General features: G+C 35.1%; 1 protein-coding gene across 4 annotated transcripts; it reads left to right on the top strand.

The window, feature by feature from the left end:
- Window positions 1-1125: 1125 nt before the first annotated feature.
- Window positions 1126-5878, top strand: LOC112295398 (uncharacterized). Of its 4 annotated transcripts, none has more exons than XM_024546926.3 (4): window positions 1126-1373; window positions 1856-2579; window positions 2953-3138; window positions 3419-5878. In XM_024546926.3, exons 2-4 carry the CDS (start codon window positions 1862-1864, stop codon window positions 5728-5730), a joined length of 3216 nt encoding a protein of 1071 aa, XP_024402694.1. In that variant the 5' UTR covers window positions 1126-1373; window positions 1856-1861; the 3' UTR covers window positions 5731-5878. The 4 variants fall into 4 exon arrangements, with proteins under 4 accessions (XP_024402694.1, XP_073396957.1, XP_024402692.1 ...); XM_073540856.2 differs by having other exon boundaries at window positions 1714-2579; window positions 3443-5878; XM_024546924.3 differs by having other exon boundaries at window positions 1714-2579.
- The last annotated feature ends 11757 nt before the right edge of the window (window positions 5879-17635 follow it).

Genomic DNA, 17635 nt, shown 5'->3' with positions numbered 1-17635 from the left:
TAGTTATAATATATATACATGTGTGTTTATATATATGAATATATATATATATATATATATGTATATGAATATATATATCCTAATTAAAATTTAATATAGTTGAATAAAAAAATTAGCCTTAAAACCTAATTTTATACTACTTGTCTCTCAACAATCTTTCTTTTAATTATAATTTTTTTAAGTCTAGTACCTCACTACCAAAAATATGAAAACTTGTTCTTTATAAGCCTTTTAATAACTTACCATTCAAAACATCTATTCAAATTATATGGCTACTATAACTATAAAAAAACAAAAAAATACTAGTCTTATAATTTATTCATTTTAAAGATAAGAAATATAAAAAATAAAACATTCTATGTAATAGTGCTTGGATTCTCTCTTCATAGATTTGGAAATCTTCTTTAACTTTGTAACAATAGAATCAAAACCTCTAATTATTATTTATATTACTTCATATCTACTACATGATTGATACAATCAAATAATAAGTATTTTTACACAAATAAATTCCTTGAAATTATTTATTCTAAATAAATATTACATTTATATCCATATATATTGAAATATTTTTGCAATAACATACTTTTACAAGAGCATAAAATAAGGAAAACTAACTTATTTAATGCCGAAATTAAAAGAATCAATAACAATGAAAACACTTCCACTAACATGCAAGAATATGACATCTTCATTATGATGCTATTTCCTCATTTAAAAAAAATCATTTATTGGTAATACTCCAAAATGTTAACAACATCATGTAGAATTAGATTGCTTTGTTTTTAATTTAATTATTTATTAAAAATTAAAACCAACACCGCCATTGGATTCTTGGGTTTCTGATTCTTAACATCACCCGCTATTCTCAATTTTTATTTAATTATTTTTGAGTTGGTTCATTTTAATTATTTTACATCATTTACCCTTTTCTCACGCACTTACAACGCCATTGGCACCAAAACAATCAGCAAGTGGATCCATAATGATGAGAAGAGGAGAAAGAAAAAAGAAAAAGAAACGAATGAGAATGGATGTAAAAGATACATACGGACATGCTTCTTTATCATTCGTCGAGGGGGTGGGGCAGGTCCTAAACCTAGCCAGGAAGTGGTGCTGGGTTGCGGTTGCGGTTGCGAATGCGGAGCCGGGCCTCGTTCGGATGCAGTTGAGGTCTCTCCCCGATCTCTCCCCTCACTCTCAATTTCTACAGCAACCCCACATCATCCCTACCCCAATCCTAGCAGCACAGGCGCACCCGCTCACGCTCTGGGGGTTTGTTGATACCCGGGAAGCTGGTGACCAATTTGCCATTTTAGTAACGATTTTCCCCTTCCGCCTCCCGCTTTCCCAACGCCGATTTTTCCACCCAGGTATCATTCCAACGTCCATCGCCCTCTTGAAGATTCTTCCTTTTAATCTGTGCATGATCACGAGGTCTATCGAGCGATGCCAGTTGGAAATTCTAGTGGCGTTTGTTGGTAGAGTCGGTGATTATTAGATTTGGAGGAGGTGGTGGTGGCGGTCGGGGCAGTTATTTTGGATGGTTTTTGGAATGGTGGTTTAGAGAGATATCTCTGAGTAGTTGCTACAGATATAGTTTTGTAGTTGTTGACGTTGGTGGGATTTTGCTGAAGGAGGGAGGGATGGAGGGAGAGAGGATTGATGATTGGGAGTTGACAAGTTCAGTGTGGTTGGGTTGGTGAGAATTAGGGTTTGGTTTTTGAGGAGATGGCAGGGTTGAGGAGCGCGAGTTGTTTATTGTTGGGAAGTGGAGGAGGAGGAGGTGGTGGAGGTGAAACTTTGTGGAGAAGTTCGAGTGTCGGGGCTCATGGCTATTCTTGTGTAGTTGCAGCTGCTGATGGAGAATGGGGTTAATGTGGAGCCGAGGGCAGAGGATGAGCTCGGTAGAGGGCTGGAAGATGTCATTGCGACGACTGAAGAGCTGGAAATGGAGGTGAGGGATGACAAGATGCAGGAATTGCACGTTGGGGGGCTCAGCAGCCACGGCCACGCACATTTGGAGCATGAGGGTGATCATGCCGGAGAGTCTATTCATGATGCGATGATGGTGGAGAGTAGGGGAGATATTGGTGTTGAGCATAGAGATCCTAAAGCGATGGAAGAGGAAGAGGACCACATGGGTCTAGACGAGGATACGAGGATAGGTGGAGGAGAACCAGATAAAGGACAAGATAATAAAAATTACAAGGAAGGTCCGTGGGATGTTTTGGAGATGCTTGTCTTGGTATCTGGGATGAAGGAGTACGCAGAGACTGTGGGTGACCACTCTCTGGAAGACCACGTTAATGAACAGGAGAAATGGCATTCGATAGAGAATTACTGTTGGGGTCAACTTGTCCAACGCAGTGCATTAGATTGTCATGAGAAGTGGTTGTCTCTGAGTGCGGAGTTCAAGAGGGTGAAAGACTTTGAGAGTAGCATGGTGCAGGATCAGAAGTCCTACTGGGAAATGACTTATGATGAAAGAAACAATTCCCAACTTCCAGGGGATTTCTCGCAGGAGGTTTACAACATGCTGTGGCAGTGGGATGACAGGGATCGAATTGGTGAAGTAGGTATGTAAGGCTCGTATTATTCCTCTGAAATTCACCAAACCCATGCATTTTCTTACAATGGTTCCACGTTTGAGCGTTACAAGTCGCTTTGATCTTCACTTGTAAACGTCAACGTCAATTCTGCTGAACCCAAAACTGGGATTGATATTTTGTGTCTTGTTTGAGTCCCGAGTATGAAGCTCATTTAAGTCTGGTGCATTAGCAGCCGGTGATTGCCATTGTATAAAGATAGTTCAAATTTGATGTTTTGCCTTGATATTCTGCACCACTTGTGTTTGTGGCCTTCGGCACTTTTTCGCTCCTCCTGCCTGTTTTATCACATTCATGGAAAGTGACTGATTTACAAGTTTTTGATGTTTGCCTAATGTTGCAGGGACATCTCTAATTCTGGACGATGAAATTAATGTCAAGGAACAATCACCGTTTGGATCAATGGTTCGCACTCGAAAACGGACCGATCGTGGGGAATCTCAGATTTCCCGAAAAGCTTCACGAGGAGAGGCGGGGATGGAAGCGACATTCCTTGGTTCCCAGCTAATGATGTTTGGTAACCAGCAAGGTATATACCTATACGACGATTAAATGTTTTCTGTCTTAATAGATTGGCAGTATCTTAGTATCACTCAATTGGGTCTGATTCAGGGCTCAGGGTTCATCATTCAATGATTCACTTTTCAGAAATATTGACGAGCCTTGAGCTTTGAAATGCTTTTCTATATAACAACTAGCGGGTGCTTACGTGGACTATTCTACAAACGAATGAGGCGTTATTTCATTACATCTTGTAATAGTGACTTCACATGTGATTGGGTGCTCAGCAATTGACTATGATGTTGTAGTGGATATGGGTGGTGAGGGTACAGGTTCACTTGCGCTTGTCGAGCCAACTGAAGAGATACAGGCATCTGAGGATGATGAAGTTTGGAACGCTCAACTTGCCCTACTGCGTGCCAATCAGCAGTTTTGGGCCCCGCATGGACGAGCTTCTGCAACGTGGGCTTTTTATGTTGTGAATGATAATTCAGAGCCAGACTCCGGACGCCCTCAGCAAATGCGTTGTGCTATTTGCCATCCCGCTCAACAAGAGCACAGACCAAATAGTGCCACGCGAGTAAGGAAGGGTGTCGTAACTTACAACAAGCAGCACGGCACAACGTCTATGAAAAAGCATGTAGCTCAAGAGCATGGTGACATTTTTACCAAGTATAAAGCAACGCGTAAGCCAAGTGTTATGACACGGGCAGAGGGCCAACACTCGCGAAGGATGAAGAAAGATCCTTCGCCTTCTGTACTCTCCGATTTTTTGGGCAATCATAGTTCCAGCAAGAAGTCCGACCCCGCACAAGAAAGACTTCGGGAGGATCTGGTTCTGTATGTGGCAAAAGGTTGCCATCCCATTTCTATGATTGAGAATGTCTGGCTGAAAAGATTGCTCATGAACAGACAATGTGGCCGCTTGAATTTTCCCGATGGCCGCCAATTAGTAGATGAAGTTGTTCCTCGTATGGTTTCTCAAACAATGGAGAAGCACGTCTTGCCTGCGTTACGTGGTTGTGTGAGTGCTACGGTAACTTTTGACTTGTGGATGGTACGGAGGGGCGTCAACACTATTGCTTTGGTGGTTCATTTTATCAACGAGTCATGGGAGACCTGTCGTGTGACTATTGGTGTGTTTGAGGCACCTGAATCTGCCGGAGAAGAATTGGCCTTGGAGGTAAAAGATCTTTTCAGTTCCTTCAACTTGGCCGAAAAAATCATTGCATTTGTCGTGAATGATGATGATCCAAGCCTCCGTTCTCTCGCCGAGGCACTTTCTAAGCAGGTATCATGTTCTCCGCTCCAGTTGCCTGAGCCTTATGCAGGGACTTGTTTTGGACACGTTCTGTTCAAAGCATGCGAAAATGCAACGACTGATGAGAAGGGATGTGATGATTCGAGGGCATTTAGCATTGAAGCTACTGTATCTACTCTGAAGGAGACTATTTCTTGGACTACTAGATCAGCAAAAACGAGGCATCAGTGGATGAAAGCCTGTTTTGATGTTGGTCTTCAGCCTCGCAAGCTAAGAGCGCCCATGATGGGAAGGTTTGCGTCGAAGGTGATTCTTTGTCAGGAGGCCTTGGATTATCAGCATGCCTTAAGTTTGTATTACGGTTCCCAGAGTAATGACATGTACATCGAGGTTCCCAGCGTAGAGACGTGGGCTGTTGCAAAGGCTGTCACTGATGCTCTTACTCCCGTGCTTCAACAATGCATAATGAACCAGAGTAAAGCATACTGGTTGTTATCCGATGCAATTGCTACTGCGCTTAGTTTGTGCATACAACTACACAGGGAGCGATTGCCTAACAGAAGTTTGGCCGACCCAAAACTGGATCCAAGCTTTGAAGCCGCGCTGGATGTTTCACTAGATCGCATGAGGCAAGAGGTGATGAATACTCTTGCGCCTTTTCTCACTTTCACGGTTGAATATTCCGCCAAGCATGCACATAACATGCTGGTGTTAATGTTGGATCCACGTTACAAAGGCCTCAGTCTGGTAAAGGACTATGTGGGCAAGAATTTAGCTCTGCAGGTTGTCGCTGAAGTTGATAAGCAGGCTCTTCTTCCCTGTTTGGTTACTGTTTTCAAGCATTTGAATCCGTCCAGTGTGGAGAATGTCCCAACGCTGAGCCCCACTTCTAAAGATTCCTTTGATGAGAATTCCTTGTTTGGATCAACAGCTTCAAATGACGAGGCAATAGTTGGCCATTTGAAGGCAGAGCTATCTTTTTTTAGGAGGCTTCACATTGACCCGAAGGAATGTGAGAATCCATTGGCATGGTGGAAAGTCAGGGAGGTTCAATTTCCAAACGTTGGTTTTCTTGCAAGACACATTTTGGGAATCGTAGGGTCTCAAGTGGAAACAGAAAGGATATTTAGTGTTGTGGGCCTAATTTCAGCGATACGACGCCGCCATCTATGTACAGACAACCTCGACAAGCTAGTGCTAATTCGTGAAAACTGGGAAGAGGATTCAAGATCAGGTTCAGAAGAGCCAAGAACAGGTCGCAAAATGGAGGCGAGATTACATGACTACCTCCTGGCGGAGGAAAACATCTTAGAAGAGAATGAAGACCTGGTTTTCGACGCAGGCTTGTTTGATGAGTAGTCGCCTTGTTTAGCAATGTACACTTGGTATGATCACCTTGAAACTTTATTCGTGGCCAGCTGATCCTTGTGTTTATATGTGTTGGACGGCAATTGTACATTCCCATTTCGATGTTTACTTAGTGATTTTTTCGTGGGCACTTTTTCAACTTGTTTGTGCCCTAATATGCCCCAAGTCCACCTTCTGGCACAGTCGTCTAGGTGCTTCTTAAGCTTGATGCAATAACAATTGATGAAACGAATGATAGATTGAGTCAGAATCTTATTTACCGTAGCCGATGAGCTTTCGTGTGTACCCTCAAGTGTTGTTTAGGATATCACGAGAGTGAAGGAGATTGGTTTTTACATGCATTATGTCTCACTCGGCATTGACCCGCTGTACGGTTGAGGTCTTAGTCTTGCAACATTTAATGGTAGTGTTCATAAAGTCTTATCTCTTGTTAATTCATTGTAATGCATCGTAGGAGAAGAAAGCTATTTTCTTCCCTGGTTTTTATGGTTGGCAAACGTGATCTCTTCAAGAAGGAAGTGAATTATTTACATGAGGTTCCCTATGAGGGCGATGTAGTTAACACTATTCATTCATTAACATGCCATACGTTTATTTCTAAATTCTAACTTCTGGAAGTGTGTGATTGAGGGGTTCGTTTTGTCGGGTCTGCTTTTTGTGGGGTTGTTGGCAATGTGATCGTTAAGTGGATTCGTGACGTGGTTGTGTTGTACCTGGGTATATCTGGTTTCGGCATGGCCCGGTCTCGAACTACCTCCTCCTTGATAGGATGCCGGGTTGGTTTAGGGTTGCGACGTTGAGTAGGGTGTCGGTGCGGTCGGAGACTCAGTGGATGATCAGAATACTGCAACAGAATGCAGCTAGCTTCTGATTACCATTATGTAAGTCGCTGTTGAAACTGCGTTCCGTCTCGTGAATGGTACATCGCTATCTGATAAAGTGAAGGATACAGTCTCTTTCGGGATATGTGTTCAGCCCCGCAGCGATAGACACAGCCGAGAGGACAACATAAAGTCCCGCTTCACAAATCCATGCATCCGAATGTTATCACAGAGGACATTGTATGAGACCATCAATTTTACTGGGTAGCTTATCTCTAGGCCTGACGCCCCTCTGCAATGATTCCGGGAATCGGCCCCCTCAAGATAACTATTTGGCTTCAGCGGCGGATCAATCCTTTACTCATCTGCATTAGGTCACGTAAGATATTGCTAGTGGTGTGCTTTGAAAGAAAATGGTAACTTCGTTGTGATACCACTACGACTTGCTGATCAAAAGAATCGACATGCCGTTTCCAGGACATGCATACATGTGTGCAGCTTTTTGGTTGCATAAACAAAAGGCCATGATAAGAGGCGAAGAAGGGCTGCGTTCATATAGGACTATTTCGAGCAGAACTCCTACTGAAACGCCCACTATGTGCTTGGGACAAGAGCAGAATCGCTGATCAGATATTCACTCCGGGAAATCAGGGAATCGCTCCTGAAGCTGAAGTAATAGAGCTGAAAAGTGGCTTCTTCATTGTAAAGACCAAGAACTTAGCCATTATTGCAGTACAAGGTTTATCTGAAACTTGTTCATAACATAGCACTTTTATTAGATTCATCCCAGTCCACAATTAAGCTCAGTCACTTTGCTGTTCGTCATTTTCCTGTGAGCGCTATGTCAAACTGTGTTCTGCACATCCGGTGATGTGCGAAAACTCTTGCGAAGCTCGTCCCCCGTCCTAACACTCTACTAGCACCTTGCGACCAAATCAAATCGGCAGAGTCTTACATTCATTAAACCAAATGATCCTCACACGCTAGTGATAACGCTGAGAAGTAATGGAACCCCCCAACTTAAATATCAGAAGATGAGTTGCTAAATGCAATCACTGTAACCACTCTACCATTATTTTGTAATGATGAGCCAAAGAGATGACATATCATATTGCTTCTGAGCTATGCTCAAGTCGCAAGCATTATGAACAAGAGCAGTTCAAGTGTGAACAATACTTAAGTTGCTCAATAATTTAGATATGAACCTATCGCTGCCCTTGTAGCAGTAAAACACCTACGGAGAGCGAGTCTTGTATAATGAATTTGTCCGTCGAATCTCTTCAATGTTGAGCACAGCTTCTTTGATCATTTGAAATCAGTTTTAATGAATGTTTGCAGAATGATACGACTTCCAACAATTGATCATCGTTGTAGTTCTTCCACTACCATTGAGGTATGCAGAGAGTAATGAACCCTAAACAAGATGCCCGTACAGGCTTCATACTCAAGTGATTGGAAACAGCGAAATAGCTGTATAAATATAAGAATACTCCTACGTTCCCTATGGTGTGAACCTATGGGGAACATTTAGGGGTGACATTCAACACCCCCTCACCCAGTAAGTTCTAGACAAGCATAGTCACGTGAACAATGCTGGTCTAATTAAGAAAATTTTCAGCTTCACTGTGTTTTGAAACCTTTGTATCTAGCACCCTTGAAGTGTTTGACCATAGGTTCACGTTCATGCCACAAAGAATAAGTCCTTGGTCTACACCTTATCTTTACTGCACAAAATCTAAATTTTCTAGAGTATAACAAGCAGCAAAGTTGGAGTGATGCAGTACTTTGAGAGGAGTTGGTGGAGTCAGAGTTTGTAGCTGTTCGATCTTGAAAGCAAGTAAGCAAATCATCTATGTTTGTAATAAGTCAATCTATTATTGTTTTGAACAAGGCAAATAAAGCTCAGATCATTGTGAGTAGGGACTTCAGAAAGATTTTGTAACTATGGACTGTGCTTGTCATAATGGAGGATTACAAGAAGAAAATATCTAGAGGTACTAAGAGACTAGGTTCTAGATGCATAGCAAGTTGAGTTCTTTCCTGAACTTCTTGAATAACAATTTATCTAAAGATTTAAAAAAGATGTCAGTTGGCTATTCAATAGTTAGAATATATTCAAGAGTTAATTCTCCAATTTGAATCTTTTTGTGGATGAAGTGGTAGAGTGTGGCAACATGGCAATGTTGTGTGGTAATACAACTATATGGTAAAAAATAAAAATATGGATGTTCTTGTAGAAGAGCCTAGTAAAAAGATGTAGTAGAAAAACAACATTAAATTATAGAAAGGTAGTAAAAAGTTTAGTCACAAAGGTGGATTTTGATTTTAAGAAATAAAAACAAGTTTACAAATTTTAAATTTTTTTGAATTTTGTAGTATTTTGATAAGTAAAAATTTGGCAATTTGTTGTTGTGCTTGTTGTAAATGTGTGTGAAGAATTTGAGGTCAATCAAGTGGTTAGATTGAAGCATATGAAGGTTTTTGTGGATTATGGTCTTTAAAATTGGAATATAGAAGACTAGTGAGGATATCTAAGATATTTGTCAATCTGCTAGTTGGATTAAAATATAATTTTATTCAAAAGTGTTTAGCTTGATTTCCAATAATTTTGTAAATTTTAGAATAATTTAAATGGAGAAATTAAATGATTGTGGCTAAGAAATATCAATATTAAAGTTGAAGGAAGAGACTAGCCAACCTCAAAAGAAATTTTGGAATTATTATTTATTTTGTATGTGCAATCTTCTTCAAAAAATTTGTCCTTATTGCTAACTTAATTATTGCAAGGTATGAAAATTTTGAGTCAAAATCAATGGTTCAATCATTAATAATTGAAATTTTAATCTGCTATAGGATTTATTAAGAATTTATTTAAGATTTGGATTTGATTAAAGATTGATTACGATTGATTTAGGATCTAAGATTTGGTTAAAGTTTGTTTAGGATTTGATTAGGATTTAGAATCTGTTTAGAATTTGACTAAGATTGATTAGAATTTGAGTAGGATTTGATTAGGATTTGACTAAGATTTGATTAGCATTTGACTAAGATTTGATTAATATTTGTCTAGGATTTTATTAAAGTTTTATTAGGATTTTATAAGAATTAATTTAGGATTTATAATTTCATTAAGATTTAATCTAAGATTTATTTAAGATTCATTAGGATTTTAATTAAGATTCAATTAAGATCTGACCTAAGATTTGATTAAAATTCATTAGGATTTAATTAGGATTTAATTCAGATTTGTTTTAAGATTTCATTAATATTGATTAGAATTTCAATGAAGATTAAATCAAGATTTGATTAATATTTATTTAGATTTTATATTTTTAGTATTTCTTTAGGATTATTTATTTTTAATTTTTTTTAGTATTTCTTTAAGATTATTGTTGTTTCTTTAAAGGTTTATTTTTATATTTATTTAAGATTTTTCTTATTATTTTTCTTTGAGATTAATTTATGACTTCTTTATATTTTTTTTTGTAACTTCTTTTAAATTTATTTTAATTGGCTAAAATTTAATTAGAATTATTAATGATTACTTAAAGTTTATTTAAGATTCTATTAGACTTAGTAGAATTGTTGTTGTATTTCTACTTACCTTCTATAGTTAGATGCTCGATGCATTGTCAAGCAAGAATACATGTAATACAATAGTTGGTACAAAGATTGATACCCAGATTGATAGCTATTTGAATACAATCAATATTATTGTAGTAGATGCAAATGGATGATTTGATATTGAAAAAGTATGCATAGCTACAATGTAATTTTAATAGCTTTAGTTAGGATCCAATATTTTGCTTTGGAAAATGAAAGAAAAATAGTTAGTTGTTTCTTCAAATATCATTTTATCAATAATCTTCCTACTTTGAATATAAATCTGGTAGTTGATTTGGCACCATCTGAATCACCAATCCAATTTGAATCAATATATCTATGTAACATTTTTTTTTTTTTTTTTTTTTTTTTTTGTAAATAATATTTTAAATTCTTTGGTGCCTTTTATATAACTTAGGATTATTTTTTCGGCTAGAAGGTGAGATAATTGAAGGTGATGTATGAATTTGCTACATATTTCAATTGAGGATTTAATGTTAAAATGGATGATAGTGAGGTACAGTAGAGATCCTACTAGTTCCTGATACAGTGTGGAATCATATTCTTCTACTCCCATATCTATAGCAAACTTACATCATTTGTATATAGAAGTGGTTGTGGGTTGATATTATATCATGTTGTATATTTTGAATATCTTTCTTGTGTATGCTTTTTGAATAAGAAAAGTACCACCTTTTACACAAATATTCTTTCCTTTCAAATAGATTATAAAGTTATCTTTTGAGAGTTCTATCATAGGAAATTTTAAGTTTAGTTTTATTTTTAGATTTAATGACAAATATAGAATTGCCAACCATAAAGAGGTTGTCTACATATAGTACTATCAAAATAATGTTTTGATCTTTACTTTGTTATATAGATTTAAATCATCTATGCCTAGCATAAAACTATTTTTTTTGAAAAAATTATTGATTTCTTCATACCACGACCTAAAAGCTTGTTGTAAATCATAGAATGTGTTTTTGAATATGTAGACTAATTATTTATATTATAATACTTAGAACTCTTTCAATTGTAAGACATATACATCTTCTCTACACAGACCATATAAAAATGTTGTTATTATATTTACATAGGCTATGGTCTAATTATTTTGTGAAGTTATAGCTAACAATGAGTGTATAATTTTTTTATGATACTATGAGTGTAGAAGTCTCTTCCATATCCACCTCCTCATGCTATTCATAACCTTCTACTACAAGTCAAGTCTTTCATTTTTAAAGTTTTCTTTTAAGATTTGTTTTAGCTTTGATAATCTCTTATGTAAAGTTGACATGTTTTCTAGGAGGGAGAGTGGTGAAAAACCATATCTCATTTTTTATTTTCAAATAATTTTTGTCCTAAATAGATTATTTTTATTTAGAATAGTGTCAAGTCTTATTGAAAGTTGTAGATTCATATGGTATAGTCCAAGTTATTTTGGAGTAGTGGTCTTTGAATTATATATGTGGTTGTATAATGTGTCCTAATCAAATTATCTTTGATGTTGTCTAGCCTAAATTAGATAAGATTTTTTGGTACTTAGTGGATTTATTATTATTAATAAATAAAAAAATGAGTTTGATATGGCATAAAGAGATCAATGAAGTCATTGCTAGATATTCAAAAGAATAGTCGTTACTATTAGATTTAGCTTCACAATCTTGTTTATGAGTCTTTGGCTATTAGTAAAGTTTAATCTAATTAGAAATTTTTGCTTTTCAAAAGTAAAGCTAGAAAATTTGGCAAGGTCCTAATTAAAAAGCATATGCAATCTTAGATTTATAGATTGTGATAGTTAAAAGGTGCATGATGATTTGCAGATTTGTTAGATTAAAGTCTCAAGATTGCAAAATTGATTTAAAGCTCAAAACTTACAATACTTGTTTCCTTTGATGTACACATTATTTCTAGGAATGTGATTTGTTATAAGCTTTGAAGATTACAAATGAGATAATTAAGAAGTTTTCATTCTTAAATCAAGTTCTATTCAAAGATTGGATTGTATGTCAAGTCTAGAAGATGTGGCTTCTATGTGATAAAAATACATCTTATCAAATATGATGTCTTTTGACACAACTGTTTTATTCACCAAAAGTAAGTAGATTTTGTAAGCTTTGAATTGATTGTTGTAGCCAATTAATCTACCAAAAATGGACCTCAAATCTAACTTATTCCATGCTTGAGCTCTAATGTAAACATGCAAGAAGGATCCAATTTTTTTGAGATGGTTTAATTTAAGAGGTTTATTAAAGAATTTTTCTTTTAAAGAGTAGCTAGATATATTAACTTTGGTTGGTATCAAGTTCAATAGATAAATAAAAATCTTAATTACCTCCAGCCATAGCAATGTAGAGATGTGCCTTGAAAGGAAAATGGATTGGTGTCAAGCACATGAATTGGAAGATGATGCATAAACCAATGAAATCAGTATCAAAGAAAAAGTAGAAAAATAGAAATAAGGAAGTAAATATATTAAAAAGAAATTAGAATGGCTTATTGCTAAAAGACAAAAAAACTTGCGACTTTGGAAACTGGATTAGAAACAAGAAAAGAGTTGACAAGAATGAAGAGAGCTTCATTCTTGTCTCTATATATATTATCTAACTAAGAGCTACATGACGATGTTCTATAGAACCTCTAATATGAGTTGACTTTGTAAGACACATGCTTTGAGTTATAAGGTAAGTTTTTCTATATTTTTACTACATAATTAGCTTATTCTTTAAGCTACCAACATGTGTGGTACATGATTAATTTATTGATTAAGTTTCTAACGTGAAAGTCAACAATAGACTCATATAAAGTCAAACCAACACCTATAAAGCTTTTAGAAAGCTTTGTTAGAAGATATTATAGAATTAACTTACTTTTACCTATATTTATTTACTTCTACCTATTTATACAGATAATTATTGGCTTATATGTGTATGTCTGTGATAATTGGAATCTCTTGAAAAATATCCAATTATACCTTTCTATTATTCTATTTTGTTGGGAGATATGAACTTGTGTAAGTTATCAAAGAATTTATTGAATTCTATAGTACTTTGAGAAGATGTAGAGAAAAATTCTCCATTTCTGTTGATTCTCAATATCTTGATGGATTGACTTGTTTATTTTTCTATTATACTCTTGAATTCACAAAATTTTGTGAAGGCTTGATTTTTTTATTTATTAAAATAGATTCATATCTTTTTGCCATAATAATCTATAGTTAAGAGGAAGTATCAATTTTTTGCCAAAGAAAGAAGTGATAGAGCTCTATAGATATCTACATAAATCACTTCTAGCATCTAAGTTGCTCATGTTGTTGACTTTGTTGGTATAGGTTTCCTTGTTTGTTTTTCTATAAAGAAAAATTTATAGTCTAATGATTTCAGTATAAAAAAAAAAATTTAGTATATTTTTGCTTCTAATATAAATTTAGTAACTATATAAAAATTAATATGTTATAAGCAATAGTATCATTTTTAAGAGAGTGAATTTGAAAATGAGCTATATAATATTTCTATTAAATAATCTATAGAGTTTTGAATTGAAATGGCAGATAGTTTGTAACTTTAGCTACTGCTAAGTTTTGTATTGGATCCTTAAATGAATTGATTGCTATCATGGATTAACTTATATAATTGAGTCTTTTCATTCCAATATCCGATCTTTATTAGCTTCAAAGGATGAATGCTTATAAATACTAAACACTATTCTTTCTTAAAGATAATAGCACTATTGCTGAATCTAACAAATTGATCCAAGAACATTAATTTGTATTTCAAACCTAGGACATAAAATAAAAAATTAAATTTAATGATGCCATAAGAATTACTTGGCAAGGCAACTTCTCCTTATCTTTTGACAATGTATATGTGACGATCAGCCATAGCAACATTAATGTATTGTAAAGGTCATTCTAAAGAAGTAAATTGATCTATATCATCTAAAAAAGATTTTAAGGTGCTATTGTCAATGACTCGGTTATTTTTGAAATAAGATGCTAGAAATAAAATATTAAGAGCATTCTAGATTTTTTTTGGAATAGGTATATAAGGCTCATGTGTGAAATATTCAAAGAAATGAACTTGGATTTTGAAATGGCTATCTTCTATCAATGGAGTTGGAGTTGGCACTAGGTACTCCTATATTAGGTGTTCCAACTTATGACATCTATTGCACAGAATATCTCTTGTCCTCCTCTAAGTGTTCAAGTGCTCATATTATGAAGGATGATAGAAGATTCTTTGATGATGTCAACTGCAAATAACATTCTTGATGTGAAACACTAAAGCTTTTTCATGTAGATCAATTTGAAATTACATTTCAATTTTGTCTATACAAAGATAAGTGGAAAGATTAGACAATGTGGGAGGTTTTCTTTCATTTTAATTGATGCATATTAGAGTCTTGAATTTAAGTAGTAAAATCTTGAGGATCTTGTGAATGATTATGATGTTAGATGGAAGTTGTTTTGTTTTTTATAAGTTGTTGATAGGCTCATAAATCATTTGTATGAAAGATGTAGCAGTCATATTTTTTGCTATTTATAAGTTCTCCCACATATCCATGGTAGATATATTTTTAATTATTATTTGAAAAGACTATAGTTTGAAAAGAACTTACTAAGTTCAACTAGATTTGATATATGTGAAATATATGGTTTCACCATTTTGATGAATGATAGTCTGAAGTATTCTATAGCTATCACGGATATACATAGGTACTCTAATAAATACTTATATGATTAGGTGGAAATAGATAAAAGTAGATAAAAGTAAGTTAATTACATAATATCTTCTAGAGAAGCTTTCTAGAAGCTTCATAGATATTGTTTTCACTTTACATGTGTTTGTAGTTGATTTATAGATTAGAATCTTGGTAAATAAGTTAATCACAAGTTGATAGCTTGTAGAAAAAGCTAATTATGTGGTGCACATATAGAAAACTTGCCTTGCAAGTTAAGATACGTATCTTACAAAGTCAACACGTTTTAGAGGTCCTATAAGACATTGCCAAGTAGCTCCTAATTAAGAGTAAATATGGAGGCAAGAGTGAAGCCTTCTTCACTCTTGCTAATGTCTTTTTAGTCCTTAGTCTTGTTTCAAGACTTTCTAGTCTTTTTTATTTTTGATAATAGTCATTTAATTTAATATTATATCATCTTTGAGTAACTTTCTAGTTCTTTTCAGCAATACAAGAATGTATTGAGGATTTCTTTCTTTGAGATTCTTGTCCTTGACAATAGCTTTTGTCTTTTGATATCTAAATTTCTTTCTATTTATAATATTAGATCAAAGAGCAAAAGAAGATGTGATTATCTCTTCTTCTTAGCTATATTGAATCTAATCAGGTTTTAAAACTTCTATAGAATCACTTGATTGTCTAAGATCAATTACATTCCAAAGATCTTCTCGTTGAAAGATACTTTGAATAATACTTTGTTAGATTTTGAAGTTTTCAAAGCTCATTGTTGTGATGTATTTAATTTAAATGTATCAAAGTTATTTGGAAGGTAATTAGTTTTTCTTATAGGAAGGGAGGAATATAATATTAATATATTTATAAATTTGAATGAAATTAGAATATAAGATTGTTGACTTGAATGAATTATTCAAGCTTTGAAGGTATTTTCTTTTAAGATAGATACGTGGCTCTATAGTAGTTCAAAGTAGATATTAGGAGAAGATTAAGATAGGAATTTTGGCATCAAGTGGATTTTTTTTTTGTAAGAATTTATGTGCAGAGGGCTCCTAGAGTTTTTGGACAATGGGATTCAAGATTAGTTTGGGATTTTTTATACCATTTACTATTTTTTTTTTTTTTTAATTTAGAAAAAAAATTAGATCTCATTGTTAGCTTTTCAACAAGACTTAGCACGCAAGAAGAAGAGCTATGATAAGAGAGACTCATGCAAACTTGTGGGAGGAGAGTCACTAGAGTTTTTAGGCGGCAAGATTGAAGACTAGTTTAAAGTTTTATATGCCATTTCATGTATTTTCATCTTTTTATTCTAAGATTTTAAAGACGACTAGATCTTGTTGTTAGCTTTCCAACAAGCCTTAATATACAAGAAGTGGAGTTGTGACAAATGAGATTCAAGCTAATTTGTCGACAAGAGTTTTGAAGGTAGCGGCTACAACAAGTGACCAACTTTTTTTCCTTTATTTGGCTCTCATTTTTTCAAAATTTTATTTAGTGACTTTGATAGTTTGAAGTTTGTAGCTTGAATTAAACTCAATGAGTTAAACTTTTTCTAAATTGGATTATTAATAAATAAATTATAGATATTTTAGTGCAAAGATGTTTGGATTTGAGATTAGAATTAGAGGTTGGATGCATTTTGGCACAAGAAAGAAATTAATCTAAAATTTGTACTCAGCCTTTTGACTACCCTTTTATATTTTAGTTCATTTGGGCAACATTGTGCTTCTTACAATCAACTTACAATCAAGGACCTTGTGTTCTCTTTAGGAGGCTCGCCCTCTTGACACAGCTAGCATTTTACTTATTGCTACTACATAATCCATAACTAGTTTGTCAATTGTAATTTTATAGGACTATGAACTCTGAATATTTTATCATGAAGAAAATGCAACCCCTTCTACCATTTATACAGCTACTTGTTCTGATACCATAAACCCCAAATAAGAAGCCCCTACAGGCTTCATACTCAAGTGATTGGAAACATCAAAATAGCTGTATAAATACAAGAACACTCTTACATTCCCTATGGTGTGAACCTGTGGGGAATATTTAGTGGTGACATTCAACAGTGAGGACCAAGACCACCAGAGAATGGAAACAAGAAACTGACTGTAAACCAGTGTGCTTCATAATTCATTTGTTCTCTGAAGTGTGATGTATCTTCTTTACACATCTAGAGGTGAACATTTTCAGTGGTGTTGCTTTGGTACAAAATACCAGTATGTCCCTGAGTATGTACTGCTTTCGTCTCACAGGCTTCCTTTTGAAACATGGAAACACTTCGAATAATGTATGACTAACATCAAGTAGATGAACATACTCTCGACGACGTCCATCCTCTAAGGGTTATCCACCACAAGAGCAACACAGAGTATGTAATTTCTATCGTCTTTATTCACGATGAACGAGGGAATTGCTAAATTGGGTTTCATTTATCCCACTCTGGCGTTAACTCTGCATCAGAAGCTACAACACAAAGTTTGCACGCTTGGTTCGATGCATCTGGTCCTATATTCAGTTGCGATCCTTTCTGAAAAGCGTACACACGGCAGTGGAATGATTGGCTGCGACACTTGTACAGGGCAAGATGGTGCCAATTTCCTTGTGAACAGAACCCAATCCTGCAGATCAGGTCGCTCGTGAGTTTCCCGCAAGGTCACTGATCTGCATTCTGTGTAAGACAAAACTGATTGGCCTATTTTTAGTCTGACCTGTAGCTCAAATTATTGCTTGATAATTTGTGCGGAGTACCCTGTACCCCAGAATCTCTTCTG

This window comes from Physcomitrium patens, chromosome 18, assembly GCF_059467195.1.
Source record: "Physcomitrium patens ecotype Gransden chromosome 18, ASM5946719v1, whole genome shotgun sequence".
NCBI classification, from domain to species: domain Eukaryota; kingdom Viridiplantae; phylum Streptophyta; class Bryopsida; order Funariales; family Funariaceae; genus Physcomitrium; species Physcomitrium patens.
The sequence above is the reverse complement of the archived record's forward strand: the minus strand, read 5'-3'. Positions and strand labels throughout refer to the sequence as shown.